The sequence below is a fragment of the Pimephales promelas genome, chromosome 16, assembly GCF_988280905.1.
Source record: "Pimephales promelas chromosome 16, fPimPro1.hap1.1, whole genome shotgun sequence".
In the NCBI taxonomy this organism is placed as follows: domain Eukaryota; kingdom Metazoa; phylum Chordata; class Actinopteri; order Cypriniformes; family Leuciscidae; genus Pimephales; species Pimephales promelas.
In genome coordinates this window covers 15498184-15519055 of record NC_142784.1, presented here as the reverse complement: position 1 = coordinate 15519055, position 20872 = coordinate 15498184, and the positions used below count along the sequence as shown (strand labels likewise).

The 20872-nt window shown below is 37.1% G+C and overlaps 1 protein-coding gene across 1 annotated transcript in view; it reads left to right on the top strand.

Annotated features, from left to right (window-relative positions):
- Window positions 1–5596, top strand: part of nyap2a (neuronal tyrosine-phosphorylated phosphoinositide-3-kinase adaptor 2a) — a 35512-nt gene extending 29916 nt beyond the window's left edge. Inside the window, exons 5-6 of the mRNA XM_089121066.1 lie at window positions 8–129; window positions 3110–5596. Of these exons, the coding sequence (XP_088977192.1) occupies window positions 8–129; window positions 3110–3340 (353 nt within the window). The 3' untranslated portion in view covers window positions 3341–5596. The remainder of the gene's footprint in view (window positions 1–7; window positions 130–3109) is intronic.
- The last annotated feature ends 15276 nt before the right edge of the window (window positions 5597–20872 follow it).

Below are 20872 nucleotides of genomic sequence, written 5' to 3'. Positions count from 1 at the left end.
TTTTTAGAAACAAAAGCCGGGTGTAAACTCGGCCGCTCCGCATCCACGTCAGGAGTCCCGTCCCCTATGGGAACGCCCCAAAGACACACCCCCGATGCCTCCGCCCAACAGTGCGGGACCCCGTTCCAGGTACAACCCCCTTATTCCTCAGAATGAGCGAGAGATCGCATGTGTGTGGAGTTCGGCTCCTGTCTCCGTGTCTGTCGATCTGCCCAGCCAATACCTTCATGTCTTTGACCTTTGACCCCACGGCTATGCGTTTATCCTGTTCTGTCTGCTGCTTCTGCTGCCGTGCATTTCGTTTGGCTCACGGCGTTCATCGTCTGTCAACGTAGATGTGTATGCGTGTGTTGTTTGTGTCCGGTCCAGATCAGGGCTGCCTTCCCATCGCGCTCTGAAGAGGCTCTCACATTTAGTGAGCTTGTGCCAAGAGATCCACAATCAGGGTTTTATATATCAGGCAGGTTTGGCACTTGAGAAAAGGTCTGAATCTGAATGAGAAGCTCTTCAGAGCGCCGGAGGACAGCTTTACTCTCGACCAGCAGCTTCCTCAAGTCTGTGTCGTCTATATCACAATGTTTCAGATGTTGTGCTTGGCTCACATGTACAGACATCAAACACAGAAGCTGATACCATAAAATGGGAGAAAACTCACTCTTAAGAGCAGGATCCCGAATCCAAAGCATAGACATCATCACGACTTTGATTGAATAATTGACAGTTTCCTCAAAACACCCCCAGTTAAAGGCTGTTTGATGTGTGTATATATGTATCTAGCAGCCCGTTCTCATCCCAAGGCGCCATATCCAACACACATGGCACCCTTTAGCGTCAATATGAGACGCAGATATATATGGGCCAGAAGGCGCCTCCTAGTGGTCTAAGCCTAACCCAGACCTAAACCTACCTATAACCGACGCGTGTTATATTGACGCTAAAGGGTGCCATGTGCGTTGGATATGCATTGCATTGTCACTATATGACGCCCTAGGATGAGAATGCGTTGTATCTAGACATGGCATTTATATCAATGTCACGTGTCATATCGTTTGTCTGTGAGGCCTTATTTGAACGGGTTTTTAGAGCTACACTGAATTATGTACAAAAATCCTGTAATAATAACTTTGTTTTCCACGTCAACATCACTTTCACAGAGACTGGGGAGTCAGTTACACAACTCACTACACCAACTCACCAAGGCATGTTCTTTAAATCACAACTGATGAAAGCTACTGTAAACACACACACTATTTTATAGGTAACGTACAATACAAAACTATTCAGTAATATACTACAATAAAAAATGTATTACACAATATTATTATACTATGTACTATACTCAATATTATAACAGACAACACATTTAGTATGTTTAGGATGTCTGATCTCTCACTCCCCAGTGTGTTTGATTGTTAGTGACTGTAATTGAACTAACCCAAATAAATCTTAAAATCGAGGGATAAAACTAACCCCAACAAAGCAGAAATCTAAATAAAACCTTGTCAAAATTGTCTACTTTTCCACGTCCACTGTACTTTCTGTGTCTATCTGCTACTTCCTTCCTCAAAAGCACAAATGTGTGTGTGTGTTTGCTGTATGTGTGTAGGCTAAGTGTGTACTGTACGTGTGTGTGCATGCCTGAAGAATATGCTCTGTTACAAAACCCAGTCAGCAATACCTCATTTTATGATGGCAACTTTACTACGCAGTCTTCTAAAACCTTGTTTTGCCCAAAATTATGCATGTATGCTTATTATAAATAAAAATGTGTTATTTTTTTTTTCTAAATAAAGTGATAGTTCACCCAAAAATGCTCAACTCCGCTCAACTCGTATGCATTTTAGTTATATTTTTGATTAAAGTTTATGAGGGCACATTCATTTTTGGTTCATTAATCAATACTACTAAATAAAAAACAAAAACAAGAATTGTCCATTTTGATTTCATGGTTCTAAACTTGACTTAAAGGAGTAGTTCACTTTAAAAAAAAAAAAAAAAAAAAACTTTTGTTGATAATTTACTCACCCCCATGTCATCCAAGATGTCCATGTCTTTCTTTCTTCGGTCGAAAAGAAATGAAGGTTTTTGATGAAAACATTAATGCATTTTACTGGTAACAAAACAGTTCAAGGTCCAAAAGACAGTTTCAGTGCAAACTGCAAACTGTTCAAAGGGCTTTAAACAATTCCAGACGATGAATAAGGGTCTTATCAAGCGAAATGATCGCTAATTTAAAAAATAAATAACAAAACGAACTCGTTCATCAAAATGAACAAATCTCTTTTCGAGTCATTTGGTTGATTCAACAAACGAAATAAACGAATTGACTCAGAAAAAGATTTGTTCATTTTGATGAACGAGTTCAAACAGGAGAGTCACAAACGCGCATCACAGAACAGAGCAAAGCGAGCATTTGTGCGTATAAAACTTAAAATGTTTTGAGTGATCATTTCGCTTGATAAGACCCTTATTCATCGTCTGGAATCATTTAAAGCCATTTGAACAGTTTGAAGTTTGCACTGAAACTGTCTATTGGACCTTAAACCATTTGGTGCCCAATTGAAGAAAAATCCTAGAATGTTTTCATCAAAAACCTTAATTTCTTTGCGACTGAAGAAAGAATGACATGGACATCTTGGAAGACATGGGGGTGAGTAAATTATCAGCAAAAGTTTTTTTGCTACTACTCCTTTAATAAAAAATAAAACAAACTAAAGTATTAGTGCTTCACATGAGGGCCACTAATTGAGAATTCAGCCGCCTGTGTAGCTCACTAGGTATTGAAACAGAGAGAGATTTTGTGTTGCCTTTATACATGTTTATTGTTTTAATCTGTGTTTGTACAGGTGCATGTCAAGGGCAGTTTAATATGTGTGTCCACAATTAAAATATTTTGCTGTGTGTGTGTTTGTGTGTGCAAGATAATTCAACTGAACGGCAATACATTCTGACTGGTCTGACTTTAAATGAAAATGAATTATTAAACATTTCTTTTATGATTAAAGAATGCTGTTAACAGCTTCACTTTCACAAATGTGAAGGCCAAGGGCTACAAAATCAAAGCCAGCTCTGCATGCACCAACATTGTCTCACCCTTGCCACCCATTAGATGCCCCCAATGCCCTGGGCATGTGGGGACAGCACCATGATGGAGATGATCGAGAAGAAACGTCACCTGTGCAAGGAGATCAAATCCAGACAGAGACCTTCAGACAAAGCCCTGTGCAAACAGGACAGCATGCCCATCCTGCCCAGCTGGAAGAAGACCAACGGGGGCAAAAAATACGGGCCCCCTCCGTACTCCACCCAAACCACTGTCTTCTGGGACACTGCTATATAAAGGGTGACCAGCAAAACTACAGCCATGGAGATGCACAGACTGAGGGGGCGTGTCCAAATATTGATTGACAGCTAGCAGGAAGTAGGACTATTGAAGGATCCTCAAATCTCCCTGGTTTCCTATCGCTGTTTATATTTGATATTTTTATATTGAAGATAACTGTCTTAATATTAAATATAATTAATATAATTAGCGGTTTTATAAAGAGGAACTCTCTAAAGGAGATCTAAGAGTGAAAATAGTACACTTTAAAACCCATGAGATGATATTTGTCCTCTTCTAAATGGTATTTCTATTTATTTTCTAGCCTTTTTTGGGGGGGTGTTTCTATATTTGGCACTTATCTGTGTGTCTGGGGAAATAACCTATAATGTATGGTGAAATATGTGCAGTAATTCCATTGAAAAAAAAACGTTGTTTTTGACGCCTATGCATTTGGTTTTACGGCATGGATGGCGCTTTTCTTCATCGTCCGTTTTTCATATGGAGAGTTTATTTGAAAATAATATATTTTTGGTGTCTGTACTTTAAATGTGGGATTGTGAGTTGTCAGGCAGTTGTTCTTATGGCTTCTGGGTTGGACTTGAAGGCAATCGGCTGGATTGTGAGATAGATGGGTTTGATTAGTCGGATTAGATGAGATAAGTGGGTTATTGAAAATATGGATCGGACTGTTTTATAAGGCGGTTTGTAAGATATTGAGTGTGGTCAGATAAACTGTGAGGGCACTTTCTGTTTCGCGAGGTCAGTTGGTGTATTTCAATTGTTAGCGCTGTAAACTCACAAACGCACACTAATATCAGCTGCTTTATGGCCTAACATTTGGTGCTGTTCAACTTGAATGTTCAATCTCAACAGCTACATGTCAGTCATGCACATAATAAAAATTGTAAAGAAATTTGCGTGGGCGCATTGCGCATGATCAGGGATCGAATGATGAAAATCTAGGTCCTCTATCTGGCATGTCAGATAATAAATCTCAAATGCAGACACCCTTCTTTTATGAAGCACTATGCAGACATACTGTCAGTTTACACATTCATATATCATTGTGACACGAGTCAAGGGCAGGCAAGAGGCAATATCGTGCTGAAAAGGCTCAAAAAGAAAGACCAAGCTGTCATTTACTCCGATCAGATGCTGTGCATCCAGGCTTAAACCCATAGCTTTACCACGCAAACAAAGAGCCATGCCGGTGCATTCAAGCACACTTGACTTTATGTGAACTAGTCATAAGCACTTAAACACTAGGATGCCAAGCACGTCTTGAAATGACAGGAGAGTAAATGCCTTTCTGTGCGTGTTTAATAATAATTCTGGAATCAGGTCAGATCACGAAACATATTAAATGCAAGTATACAAACAGACAAATTGTAGGCGCATAGTACCTTAAGTGTGGAAGTAAGAAATCTTAGTATTCAAGATAGCTATAGAGTGCTGTAAATGAGTCCTAAACCCCGGAAATGAGTTAGTGTATTTGTACATCCGGTTCCATCGTGCCGAAGTCAATGGGATTTTTGAATGGGTTTGCGTTGCGGTTAACACAGGCTCAAGATACTTTTCATTTTATTGTAGGACATAAAAAAAACATCAGTAATACCCCACTTATGATTTTCTTAAAGGGATATTTCGCTTTGAAATTATTTTCTGTTATGTTTTAGCTTACCACAAGGGCATCCAAGATGTTGGTGTCTTTGTTTCCACAGTATTTTCAGTTTTAATATTTTTAGGTCAAGCCGTTCTTGTCTGTCAGTCATATAATGGAGGTATATGGGGTCCACCTCAAAGAGCATGCACAGAGAAGTCCAAATTAAACATGATTTAATGACTCGTAAATGTAAGTACACATTGATGGCCTAAGACACGAAACGAGCGGTTTGTGTGAGAAAACGAACAGTATTTATATCGTTTTTACCTCTTGTAACCACAGCCAAGTGATTTGAAGGCACGGGCGCATCGTTGTGCGCGTGTACGTTACTCAGTGTTTACACAGAGATTTCAGTGTTATCCTTCACTGTGAAGATCTAAACAAATTTAGATATACAGGAAATTGCAATGGAAGACGATTTCGATACATCAACATACAGCGTTGATTTTTTTTCGCAACCACGCAAGAGATCACTTCCGACGCTTTCCGGCGTTTGCGCAAACCGAAACACCCACGCCTCCAGATCACTTGGACGTGGCTGTGGTTACAAGAGGTAAAACTATACTGTATAAATACTGTTCGTTTTCTCACACAAACCGCTCGTTTCGTGTCTTAGGCCATCAGTGTGTACTTACATTTACGAGTCATTAAATCATGTTTAATTTGGACTTCTCTGTGCAAGCTCTTTGAGGTGGTGACCATAGACCTCCATTATATGACTGACAGACAAGAACGGTTTGACCTAAAAATATAAAAATTGTAAATCCTGTGGAAGACACCAACATCTTGGATGCCCTTGAGGTAAGATAAAACAAATCAAAAATTAATTTCAAAGTGAACTATCCCTTTAATAAAGGCAATTTGATTCTTGAACGTTTTGATCTTTAAGATCATCTTCACAAACTAAGCTAAAATTCATAAAAGTTGTGTGCATTTGTGAAGATTATCTTGAAGATCAAAACGTGAATGAACCAAACTTTTTGTCACAGACCTTATTTTCAGCAGTTATCCAAAAGTAAATGGAAAAATCCTATTGGCTTTTTTTTGTCAAGGGAACCAGTGTGACCGGCCTAAAAATATCATAACTACAGCACTCTACAGTGTTATTTTCAAATGTGTGTGATTAAATGAGATTATTATTATTCATTATTCAAGTAACTTGATAAACAAGTCAGCAAACTATTTCACTGTTGCTTCGTCACAATGGCAATTGATTTTGACCAGAAAGAATAAGAAGACTCGTAAACAGTTTACGCTAACACTGTCCCTTGTGGCAATGCTTAGAATAATGCATGTCTTCTATCATTAAGTGTAACCTATTTCAGAACACAATAATATTAGAAATCAATCATTCATGTACTTGCATAGAGTATGTTTTGGGTCTTAAAGGGATAGTTCACCAAAAAATGAATCATCATTTACTCACCCGAAAGGTCATTCTAAACTGGTACGACTTGAAACACAGAATAAGATATATATGTATATATAAGATGTTTATTAGAAAATTGTCTCGTGTGTGTGTGTGTGTGTGTTTTCAAACAATTAAAATCAATGGGTTCGGTGTTGTTTTGAACCCAATGACTTGATTAATGACTAAAACAGCTGTTTTTTAAATATCCTATTTTGGGGTCACAGAAAGTAACATGAAAGACATGAGGTTATATAATGACTGAATATAAATTTTTAGGTGAACTATCCTTTTTACATATTAGAGCATTTTGAAGATTGAATAAGGATGGCTTTGAGAGAGGGACTGTCCTTTTAAGAGTTGATTTATCACTAAATGATGATGATAATGTGAAATAGCCAATGAGCAGTGATCAGGCGTTGGCGTCATTTAGCAATCGGCTGGTTTAGTTGTCAGTGATTTGAGGGACCAATGCAGATGTTTTTCTGCCAATTAAAAACGACAACACAAACTCTGCTGTGTGGTTGCCATTGAGACACTGACTGCTCTGTAGTTGTTTGCGCTGCTGTGGGCGGGACTGTGATGTCATGCTGAGGTGTGGTTAAGCCACACCCCTAAATATGGGGCTGGAGCTCTAAAGCCCCTCCCCTCACTACCATCCCCATCACATAATCACACCTGCTTATTTAACACACACTTGGCATTAGACCAACACAGAGACACTGTAAACCATGTACGAATGCACATAAGATACAGGCACTTTTCAAAAATTGTATAAGCACATCCTCACATGTACAAAGCTGGCATCCAAGTATAAAGCATTGCCTTGGAGACCTGGGTTCACTGTGACTAAAAAAAAAAATACTTTAGGGAGGGGCTTAAAGGTCAGTAGAATGATGTCATAAAGGTTTACACATGAAGGTAAATAACCCTACTAACTAACATAACTAACAAAAGTCACCACAACGAAAATACACAACAATGTACTAGTTATAAAAAAAAACCAAAAACAGAGGGGGTGCTCAGTTCTGCAGACCCCCAGATGCAGTAGCACATGTCACCAGTAGATGGCAGTAACAGCCTAGTGTTCCTCACATGCATGGCATTCCAATTCGCATACTGTGTGCTATAGAAGGGAAGTATACTTCTGAGTGCACTGCATTAACATTAACACATTAGCATTTATTACCTTAAATTCATATCTTAAAACGTAAAATTCAGCAAAACTCAAGGTATTTTGGTCAATATTAGCTGAAAAAAATATATTCACGAGTGTACATTTTGAAAAAAAAGTACATCAACAAATCATGCTTTCTATTTTCAATTTACTATGATTTGGGACACAAATTATAATCTAATATATACTATATAGAATGCACAGTATACAAATGCAGACAAACCAGAATTGCATCATGGTATTAGGCTAGTGAGTCTAAACATCAATCCTTATAGTTTCTAAATGCTATAAATATTAAAAGCCAAAATGGAAATATTCAGGTTTCTGGGTGAATCTATAACCATTTCGATCTTTGCATTGTGAGTTTAGAACAGTTAGATGTCACTCAACACAGTGAGTTCCAATGGAAATGAAATGAATCTGAAATGAAGCCAAACAGGTTCAGGAACACTTGCATGGGCGGCGCTAGCCTGGAGGGGCTAGCAGGTGATTCAGAACCCCCAAGAAAGACCAAAGCACCCGGATAGCACTCCCAAAAATAATTTCTGGAAGCAATTATATTCAGGCTGTATTCTATGGAAGCCCTGAACCACATGGTGAAAGAAAACACATCTTGTTATTTTAAGATATTAAGTCATTATTTCGACATAATTACTGATTATTTCAACATAATATCTGTTATTTCGACATAATATCTCATTATTTCGACACAAGTCGTTATTTCAACATAATAAGGGGACAGTCTAATCTGCATTAAGCCACATTAAGCATTCTTATAATGGTTTTCAATGGGAGGAAAACGCTTAACATGTAATTAAACACGTAGCGTTCATATTCTGGGCTCATCTGATCTTTTGTACACAGTATAGCCTACTTTATTATGATTTAGCATCATAATGATTAATAAATCCACACAATTATCCTGAACTTGATAAATGATGCAGATATGTTTTACTATGCACAACAAATGCCTTTTAACTTATGTGTGCAAAATTCAGAACTAAATGAAAGTGCAGCAATTTGTACAAATAGAGAGACTGCTATATGTGTTGTAGCCATTAAATAAGTGCATTTAGATTAATATTTGTCAAAATATTATAATATATATTTTTTTTCATCTATGTTGATTATGAAAAGCGAACAGCTTGAGTAAAATAGGATGCGCAATATATCAGGAGACATGGAGTGGGTCAGACATGATTTTGACCACTTTATTAAGTTTTCTTTTGTAGAAAGCGAAAGTGAATTTCGTGTTGTATAACTGTATCTTAATTTCAATAGATTTTTAATCAGCCAATTGCCTGGATTTAATTAATAAGAAGCAAATATAGCAGACAATATAATCATGACATGGTGGCACCGGCGCGGTCACTTGCATTGCACGTAAACTGAGCGCATCTCATCATAAATTAACCGAAACTCAGCGTATGCCTCACAGACATGAGTAATATATCTATAGAAAGCTTGAAATTTCTTTAAACGAAACAATTCAAAACAAAAATAAATATGCTGCTCTCTGATTATGTAATCCATTATGTGCATTTCTCTATTAAGGCACGTTCACAACAGAGATGGTGATCTTTAACTTCATCTTTGCAGCCGACACTGACACAGAAAACACTAGTTTATTAATAAAAATCAATGCACACGTGTCACCGGATTTACAAATGCACATCTTGCTTGTACATACTATGTCGAAATAACAAGATATTATGCTGAAATAACATTATTAATAATAATAACAAATCAAGAATATTTGATTGAATGATGAATGTTGTGCTGGTTCAACTTGCACAATTAAAACTTTAATTGTGATATTATTATTATTATTATTATTATTATTATTATTATTATTATTAAATATTGAGTGGCCAAATTCTGCTAATTTATTAATATCGGTAGAATGTATATATAATATACTGTATACTGTATATATATAATTGCACAGCTCCCCCTGTCAATGATCTAGCGCCCCCTTGGCACCTGCACTAAAAATGATCTGCCGCCGCCCCTGCAAGTGGAGTTCTATGTTTATTCTAAAATGTTTTAGAATACGGGTTTTCGTGGCATACTTTGAGCAAATTATTGTTCCTCCGGAGTCGTTTGCAGTAATTTTCCAGTGCACTTATATTTTACCCATAGAAAGGGATCTTCTTGTATACAAAACTTTTAGTTTCCTAGATGTTGGAAGGGGAAAAAATTTGTGTATACTTCATAACGATGATAAGATAACTTTTCAAATAGTGGTTGACACAAACACTCTCATTCACACACTCTCATTCATCTGTTTCTGCAGTTTTGATTATTTGCAGTGTGTAAATATTCTCTATTTTAATCAGTGGACGCATTTGTTGCACTTTGGGAGTGTAACATAAGCACAGTGGTGTCCAAGTGTGTGTGTGTGTGTCTCTTTTGCACTCAGAGTGTTGCAGTCTTTTCTAGTATTTTTATTTTAGAATGTCAAAAAAACAGTACAAATGAAAAGAGTATGCTTATTGTATCACTGTTTTTGTTTTGAATTATTTACAGTATGACAGAAATAAAAACATATGTTTTTGCATATTGCTGTCGTGTGTGTGTGTGTTCATTCAGGTTTCAAACTCTCTGACATGTATGCTCACCAAGTCTGAATTTATTTAAGCAAGAATACAGTAAAACACTAATATTGTGAAATATTATAGCATTTTAAGTAACTTTAATAAATTTTTAAGAGTAATTTATTCATGTGATGACAAAGCTGCATTAATACCAAAGCTGTACCAATACCAACTGTTTTCAATGTTGAAAACAGTTGTTCTGCATAATTTTGTGATATTTTTCCCCAGGATTCTTATTAAATAGCATTTATTTAAAATAGAAAATATTTGTAACAACATGTCTTTACTGTCTCTTTAAATGATGTGTCCTTGCTGGATTAAAAATATGACTATGTGTAAGTTAAAAAAAAATTAAATCATTTGTTTGCTACATACAGTCAATAACATCACTCCCTTGGCACCCATGATTATTATTGAGTTATTTTTGGGTTAAGTCTAGGCTATACCCAACTTCATGAAATTCTAACACTGAACTTTTGCTAATAAATAAAGACAATGAATATAATCAATCAACAAACAACAAAAAGATCCACATTAGAATCTACAAGGGATCTCTAACTTGATGCCACAGGAGAATTATAAAACCTGCACTGTTTTGAACATAGTACAGCCCCAAAATGTACAAGTTAACATCAACAGTGTGTGTTGGCCTAACCTAACCTTGTCTGGGCAATATAATCATTAGGCCTATGTATTGTCTGGGCAATTAATGTTAATTTCAACAAATACATTAACGAAATCAAAAAGATGTATTTGTTAACATCAGTTAATGCACTGTGCAAACAAATGGACAGCTGTATTTTTATTAATGAACTTTAACAAAAATTACCAAATATACAGTAACAAATTTAATGGTGTTAACTTAACAAATGAAACCTTGTAATAAAGTGTTACCATAGGAAGTAAGCAACATCAAACATATTTCTCAATGAAGTAGGCCTAGGATAGCTTATTAGACTGCTAGCTAGCCGTACAGTTAGCCTAATTAGCTTCACATTAAATCATTTGCCTGATTAGAGATCACATTAAATTATTTGCCGGGTTGCTTTTATGTCATTAACCCAGAAAATATATGAGGTATTACATAAATGTTTTAGGCCTAGATTATAACTTATTTATATATCTAATTTATAGGATGGCTATATCAATATGTTTACAAAGGTTTGTCCACCACGAAACAATGTTACAATGCAGATTTTAGCCTATGTTGGCTACCCTATTTTGCTTTTAAACCATCAAAATGCACGTACCTGTTTACTTCCATTTTAAGTCGTAACTTTGACTTTTCTGTAGGCCTATAATCTGTAGTATTAAACTCAAAGCATTCCCGAAGATAATTGTTTTGGGATGCGACACTGCACGAATGGAACACAAGATGGCAGTGTACTTTTTCAATCAGCATCACTCTCTCAAACATTAGAGAATGTATCGCCACATTGCGGATGCGTGTGTGAGCGTTCGGTTCGTGCGTGCAGTCCGTGTCAGATATGACCACCAGCATCCCAGGTGTAGGTTACATGGAAAATATCCTGTCAGCGATCACACACCAGCATGCACTTTAACGGCGCACGTTTATTTCTCTCCATAGACCAAGCGTTTCCACTGTAAGTGCAGAAAGTGTGTGCGCTGTCCTATCAAATGCATGCAAGTGTGTGACGGCCGCTACCCCAGGGCAAAAGCCTGTTATTTACTTTATAAGGGCATTCCTTCGCTAGCCTTACACCTTTACCAGAGAGCTAGTCATCCGTTCTTCCATTTGTTACCTCTCTCTCTCTCATTCAATCTTCTTTTTCTTTTGCTTCTGACCCCTCTTTATCGGTTCACAGCATGTCTACCTTCTCCATTCTTCTATTATTCATCTCTCTTTCATTCATCACTTTCTCCATTTTTTACTTCCCCATTCAGTCCCCAACAACCTCGCGAGTAAAAAAAAAAATAGTGAGAGAGTTTGGGGCAATGTGAGGCAAGAGACACCCCCCCTCAAAACTTCAGTTCTACCCCTGAACTCACTGACCCCCCATACCCGCCACACACACACACACACACACACACCCGGAGGACTAATCCAGGCATTTATCAGCCCAAATAGAGGGAAAGATAATCATTCCACCCCCATGAGATCACCTCGCTACCACCCCTGCGAGTGTGTGTGGATGCATTTATGTGTTTGTCTTCCCCTCGAACCTCAGAGCGCCACACAAAGGACACAGGAAAAGACATGACATCTCCCTAAAACACAGGGCCTCCAAATGAGCCTCAGACTCCTGAAGCAGTCTCCAGAACAAAGACATGCTCATTCCCTGTACAGCAGAGACACATGAAGACTATATCTGATGCCTGGAGACAAAATAATCTGCCCTTTTCATCCAACATTAGTTCTTCAATAAAAATATGTAAACATCTGTGTCTATGTCAGATGTAAAAAGATCATATTGAAACTTTTCAGAGAAATACAGGTGTTTTACATACACTCACCTAAAGGATTATTAGGAACACCATACTAATACTGTGTTTGACTCCCTTTCGCCTTCAGAACTGCCTTAATTCTACATGGCATTGAATCTACAAGGTGCTGAAAGCATTCTTTAGAAATGTTGGCCAATTAAATTAGATTAATTGTCTATTTATTACAATGATTCACCCTAACTCTATTCCTTAAAACTTTATTTCAACTTGCTTAAGTAAATGTAGACTAAACTAAATCCATTCAAAATGACCTTAGGACCCTTTGGTTTAAAATAAAAATGCAAAAATGTCTCAGAAAAGTTAGTTCGTTCTGAGCAGATCTTAAGTGTCTTTTTAAATCACTGCAGCTCATAATGTGAGCCTCTATAAAACACATCAACTTTGGACAAAAGTCAGTGAGTCTGTGTGCACGAGTAAAACGCCAGAGAGAAACACTAAAGATTTTATTTCCACACAAAAAAGTCTTTCTCTCGCTCATAAACACAGACAACTCAAAACAAAAACACTCAGTGTTGCCAGCCAGAGGACTCAGTCTTTTGTGAGTTCTCTCTGTCGTCTGCATGAGCTCCCTGCCTCGACATCACATTTTAGTAGACAAAGCTGCCCCCCATGCACACACACACACACACAGCTGAATGGTCTGCCTGCGCTTTGATCTGTTAGGCTGTCAGTGCCACTTGTCCAGGGTTATGGGTGGAAGTAATGACCACAGAGAGTTCACTCCAGGAAGGGCACCCCTCCACCCCGTCCACACACACTCACATCAGCGGGGTCATACGGGACAATGGGGTCAGCCCTACCACATCCACATGCACATGCACGCACACACCGACTTCCAAAACATGAAACTGACTCCCAATAAAAGACGCTGTGGGCCGTGATGAGGAAACTCGTCAAACACTTCCAGATCCCACACTTGGCCTCGCTCACACACACACACACACAGGCCAAACACTAATATTGACCAGTTCAATAATTTTAATAAAAAATATGAATCAATACCTACTATAATAAAACTCAACAACATTATAAACTGTGTTTATGATATTGACAATAACTACAAAAACAGTAAAACTGGTGAAAAAAAATCATATTACTGTAATTAGTTAGGTGACGCCTTGGGGGTGAGAATGGGCTGCAAAAACACTAATATTGATTGATACAATGATACATGATACAACGAATAATATAAAACACACAAATATTGACCAATACCATTTTTAAAAAATAGACCAATGCATAAAAACACAAACATTGACCAATATGATCATCAAAAAACACTAATTTTGACAAATATGAATATTTTAAAAACCACTAATGTTGACAAATACATGAACAAAACTCCATTATTTGAACGATACTGAACACTAATTGATCAAAAATAAAAATTGGCCAATAAAAAGATATAAAAGTTGTATGGTTTATTTTTTCTTCGACTTTTGATAGAAGTAGAGTTAGGAGATCTAGGAGATCTAAAGCAGGAGACTTCAGCAATTCTACATTTCTGTCACAGAGAAAAAAAAGAGGACTTTCTCTGCACTTTATTACAGTACATTCAACATGAAGTATCTTCTGCTTACATTCTGAGCTTTTCTCATGTTCCTCGCCATAAACGTCTTCATACGTTTGTCCTCAAAAGCCCAGTGATTCATGTGCTGAATTACAGATATTAGAAAACACAGACACACCTTCACAGACACACATAAATGATGTGTTGTTGGACTTTCTGTTACGGTCACCCATACACACACCCGTTGGATGCTCTGTGCGTTATGTAAGAGTGTGTGTGTGTGTGTATGTAGGTCAGTTGTAGCTCGTCTCCACGCGGCGTCAGACTGTGTAATGAGTCCTGCTGTTCTGTCTGTATTGGGCATTACATCATCCCAAGCTAAGCGGCCACACACAAACACACTAGCTCATGTCTGCTGTGTGTTCATGTCCAGTAAACAGGACTACGCTGGTTGTTTTACCACTGGAAGAGGAACGCTTGCTCTCTGCTCTTGATTGCTGCATTACACTGTGTAATCGAAACATGGGTTTTTATTGGTGAGAATCCATAAATGAAATTGTTTTGTGAGTTTGTGCATGCACATGTATGTGTGTGTGACTACTTTGATGCACAACATATCAAAATGAATGTCAGATTCGGGGTCAGGGTTCAAAGGTCATAGGTGATGGGGCACGGCAGGTCTTTGATTGCAGTTTCTATTTGAAGCACCATGTGAAAACCCAGAGGAAACACACACACACACACACACATTCTTTTCCCATGCTCCCACTGAGGAAGAAAATCACTCAGTACACAGTTTCATATAATTGAAGCAGTGACATTATTTTTTTTGTCTTTTTTATTTTATTTGTTTTTTAAAAAATTACACTTAAAGGTGCTGTCTGACGACCTGTTTCCAGAATTATCAACATAGCAAGTATTTCGTATTTTGAGTATTTCACACAAACAGCACGGGTATATCTGTGGCAATAGCCAAAAATACATTATATGGGTCAAAATTATCGATTTTTCTTTTAAGCCAAAAATCATTAGGATATTAAGTAAAGATCATGTTCCATGAAGATATTTTGTATATTTCTTATTGTAAATATGTAAAACATTTAGTTTTGTGAGTGATGGCAACACAATCAAGAACATAAATGGACAACTACGATTTCCTCAATGTTTCAATTTTTTGGAACCCTCAGATTCCAGATTTTCAAATAGATCGGACACATGTTATCCTATCCTAAAAAGCTTACATTAATGAAAATCTTTTTTATTCAATATGTGGTCCAGAGTCACATATTTTGAACACACATTATCATACCTCTGCAGTAAATTTAGAACGCATGTAATTTCTTGTAAAATTTGCTATTGTATAATTGAAGCCTATTGTATAAAATATATAAAACGATATTCTACATGCAGCAGTTTGTTTCAAAATCCTAAAATGGTTTAGGTCATACTTAAAAGGGAAAGGTTATTATGTGAGTATCCACTCAGACCATAAGTCTGAGTGGACATTCATGACATGCGGTGTCCCTCAAGGCTCAATTCTTGGGCACCTCCTGTTCAAACTGTACATGCTCCCAATGAGCCAAATAATGAGAAAGAACCAAATATGCTATGCAAACGGCACACAGCTCTACTTGGCCCTATCACCTAACAACTACAGCCCAATTGACTCCCTGTGCCAATGCATTGATGAAGTAAACAGTTGCATGTGCCAAAACTTTCTTCAGTTAATCAAACACAAAACTGAAGTCATTGCGTTTGGAAACAAAGATGAAATTCTCAAGGTGAATGCATACCTTGACACTAGGGGTCAAACAACTAATGGTGCGTTCATGTGAGCTATTGTAATTATGGTAAATACCAAAAGCCGACATGGGAAAATGCACATGAACACCCCCTCGTGTGGTATTTTCCACTGGGCAACTCGTAGAATATTTTGATGGACGAGTTGCCAAGATGAGATAAACTTTGACCTTTTCAAAATGGCGGAGAGCACCACGAGAGTCGTGAATGGTAAATACATATATATGATCAAGAAAATATACAGCATATTATTTACCTTTTGAGTTTTGCTAAATCATTTTTTTGCTGTAGCAGATGACTTAAGCAATGTAAAATAGTTTTAGCTAAATAACAGGTCTGGATCTCCATCTTTTTACCACATTACGACAACAAAAGTATTTGAACGCAACACACTGGTAAATACCAGTTCACAAGTGGAAAATATCCTATTTTCCATAGCACGTGAATGCACCATAAGTCAAACAACTAAGTCAGGAATCTTGATGTGTCTCTGGAGTCACAGTAGTTTAAAACATTAGTTTCAGTAGTCATGTCAAAGCAACAACTAAATCAGCATACTATCATCTGATAAATATTGCAAGAATTAGATGTTTTGTTTCTAATCAAGACCTAATCAAGAGAAACATGTGCATGCTTTCATCAGATAATACCAAGGGTTCACTCTAAGCATAATTATTCTTATTTCTTTTGATTATTTTAATTTCCTCTATGTAAAGCACTTTTGTGTATGAAACGTGTTACATAAATAAACTTGCCTCGCCTTGGTTCTCGATTCTGTTTGGCTGAGAGGCTTTTCCAGCCATGATATTCTACCAGTATCATCACCACAGGACCCGTCTCACTGTTAATATCACTGCGCTTGGCATTTCTCACGGCACAGCTTTTATTAAGTGTCACAGAATGTAGTTAAGTCATTTTTTTTAGGTGAGAAAGTAGTTATTTAGATCTCGAATATGCGACTTATAGGTATATTTCAGGCAAAAAAAAAAAAAAATTACAGAATGCCGATTGGTTCTTTCGACACTGCGACACCAGCCAATCAGAATTAGGCATAGACAGTAAAAAAAAAAAAATGAACAAAGCCACACCCTAGAATTCAATGGAGAAAAGTGAGGCCAATTAGAAGCTATCACCTCCTGATGGCTGAGCGCACTGCGGAGGCTCAAACTGAGCTTGACGACGTAGATGTGACATGAGTTGTATGTCTTCTAGTAGCTGTGCCAAGGGGAATCTGAATCATTTCCTTCAGTATTAGCTGTCCATGAGCTAGCAGCAGTAGCAACTTTATGACTCTCTATGGGGTTCTCCCTCCAATTTATGCCTCCACGTCCCCCCCGATTGCCCGCGAGCTTCTCCTCCTGTCTATACGGTAATTTCTCTACTGTGCGACAGAGTGTCGTGTGGTTATGACGCAACCGTTAGCCTATTTTTTACAAAAAACTGCTTCTACTGGGCCGTAACAAGATACGAGGTAATGGAGCTTTTTATCCATTGTCTCCTCTCCACCAATAAGCTGGTGTGTGGTGGGCGTTCTGTCGCAATATGGCTGCCGCCGCATCATCCAGGTGGATGCTCCGCACTAGGTGGTTGAGGAGATTCTCCCTTCTATGTAAAGTACTTTGAGTGCAGAGAAAAGCGCTACATAAATGTAATGAATTATTATTATTGTTGTGTTCTTTAGAAAAAAAACAAAGGACAAATGGAGTCTTTAAACAACTCAGAAGTTATTCGCTGTCAAAGTGACTCCAAAATGAATGGGAGTCAATGGAATGCTAACGGCAGGTGAAGGCTTGCTAGCCAATGGCGGCCCTCGGGGAGACTTTAGTTTCCGGCTGGTGGATTACCCCCTTGGAATTAGGTCTACTTCCAAATCCATGTGACCATATCTGGGTGCATATTGGTACCTTAAATGGTACAAATATGTACCATGAAGGTACCAATATGCACCCTTTAGGTACACAAGTGTACATTTTGAAAAGGTACCGCCTCAGTGACAGCTTTTGTACCTTTTTTTTCTGAGAGTGTACGCAAATTTTCAGACAATATCCTATTAGTAAATAAATCCAATGTTTTTAAATTGAACAATTTCAATCTAAATATTCAAGAAAATATTCTAAAATCTATATATACTTCCACATACAAATACATACATTATATAGACACATAAATTGGCCTAAATCTCAATATTTCTATATTTAGTGCTTTCGACTCAGATGCTGTAAATAGTAGCCTATTAAAAATCAGTACAAAAGAAAAATCAGTATTAATAAATAAAACTAAAAATGTACTTCATTTTAAGTTTGTGTATGCATTTTTTATTTTTAAGTTGGCTTGCTAAATTTCACATAGGCCAATGGGATGAAGTAAAATTTACTCAAATAGGCCTAGATAAAATTAACAAAGAAATAAAGTAACTGTATCTTTCCCAGTTAAAGTTTGTTGAGTAATTTCTATTTAGTTGAAGTTTACTTTGCAATTTAAATTGCATACGCGCATTTCAAACAGAATGCTGCATCCTTTACTTTGACGTATCAAGTCAATTTTACTCGATCAATGTAACACTGAATTAAGCCACGCTTTTAAATTACATACTTTACTTAACACATCTAAGCAAATAACTCAGTAGATATTGAGACAACATTTCGATTTACTAAATGTTTTACAACCGTAGATATTGGGACGACAAAGTAATATGGTATCACTGAAAAACACAGAGACTTCAATACTTGGTACAATAACTAAGAATCAAGTATGAATGTGTTTTCATGAATGTCATTTTGAGTTGAAAATGAACTCCAGATGTCAAAAAACAGCAAGTTACTAAATAACCTAACAACAAAAGAAATGTTGAAACAGTGAAAAACGCTCTTATTAATTATTCATACCCCACTGCATGATGGGAACACCAATATCAGAAAGTTGATTAGGGTTCACTTAATTTTATTAATTGATATTTACACTTTAATTTCTACAAGCTTGAATTGAGTACCTATATAGAATTTACTTTGTTTCGTTTTTATTCTTGCCTCAACTTAGGTAGAAATGACATTAGTTTTTTTTCTGTAGTATTTACTTCACCGCATAATCATTTTGATCATTTACAGGAGGGTTGAAATACAAGATTTTAAAAACGAGTCAATGTTTTTAAATGTATTCCACAGGAAAAGGTGAGAAAGTGCACTTGTGTGGGCCTACTAATAAGTCATGAAGACAAAGTATTTATTAACATTTCTAGCCATTTGCTGATTGCATTTCTCAATGTGTCGTAGTCTTGAGCATATTAGCCCACTTCTTGCATTCTAACCGTGTAATAGTGTGTGTTTGCTTTTGAGTGGACGAGTGAGTGTGTGTGTGTGTATGTGCCGGAGGAAATGTCTCCACCAGGAATGCGTTAAAGGGTTAAAGAGCCGGACTTTGTTGTTGGCATTGAGGTTGTCGTGGAAACAGGAGAGGAATGTTGAGACCTGCTGTCCCTGGTGGGGCCGCACTCAGAGCAGCCGTTTGTGTGTGTGTGTGTGTGTGTGTGTGTGTGTGTGTGTGTGCGTGTGTTACTGAAGTGCGCAGGCCAGGGGTAACACATGCCTGGCGGTCGTCCTGGAAATCGTCCCACCATCATGAAGGACTTAAACACATACACATTGATATTGCATTCACAGATATATATTTACAGTTCAAGAAAGAAAGTGTATTTAGTATCTCCCTTTAAAGTACTTTTCAATATATCTTTCTTGAAATGAATAAACAGAGATTACTTCCCATCTGCAGAATTCTACAGGACCCATTACTGTATGTTCCCCTGCCTTATACTGTATACACTTGTTTATTAAATATTTTGGCCAATTTGGGTTTCATCTTTTCAGCTTTAGTTCTATGCAATTCCACTGATTTCCCACACAATCAGAACAGAAAACATGAAAAATATCAGAAGATCAACTTGTCAAATGGATTTCCCAAATTTCAAATGAAATGTCAAATGAAAGTCCAAAAAAAAAAAAATCCAAACCAAGCAAACTTAATTAAGACGGGGCATTATTAAAACCAAACCGAAGATAGTTCAGATGAAGTTTGTGTTTGTTTTGGAGAACGTGTGTGGAAATGCGCAGAGGCTGATCAAATATGTAAACAAACACAAATTGCATCACTTTTTCTAAACCCGGTAATCATTTGGTACGAGACATCATTAAAATCCAATCTCTAATTTCTATTCCCATTATGATTTTCACATTTACAATATAAAAGATGATTTTTCAAAGAAGGATTTTGGACTAGGCTTAAAAAGAACGTACTTTTTTTACTCAATTGTATGTTTCTTTGTAAATATTGCTGAAATTTGTTAAGAATTCCTGAGTGGAAATAGTTTCAAAGTAAAGTAAGTTCTGAAAATGGCACTCAAAAACATAGCTAAATCCATGGACAAAGTTAATGAAATGAAAGGATGATTCTGATATTTATGCTGTTATGCTTGACACTACAGTTCCCATATATATATATATCTAAATATTACTTTAACAATGAGTCTAGTCATTTGAAACGTTCACCATTTTGAAGGAAAGCACATTACTCTGGCAACATTGTTGTTTGCTGTGTTCTTTGCACTGGCTCCTCCTTTCCCTGAGGGCATCATTAAATGTGCCCCTGTTCTTTCTTGTTCTCATGACACCTTTTTACCTGTTATGTGCAAAAGAGATTGAATTGAGAATTGCTACAGAGATGCGCTGGTCTAATAGTCTAATGTAATAAGCATTGCTGAAGTCCTAAAGACCCCATGATATCAAAAATGTTTTTGTTTTGTGGCTATTAGACCTGTTAAAGGACGTCTATATGTTTGTGTACGTCTGAATGTTGTCAAAACAAATGTTAAGCACAAATTTTTGTCTTCCAAGAAATTTGCAAAATACATTTTTTTTCCCAACGAAATCCTCTCTA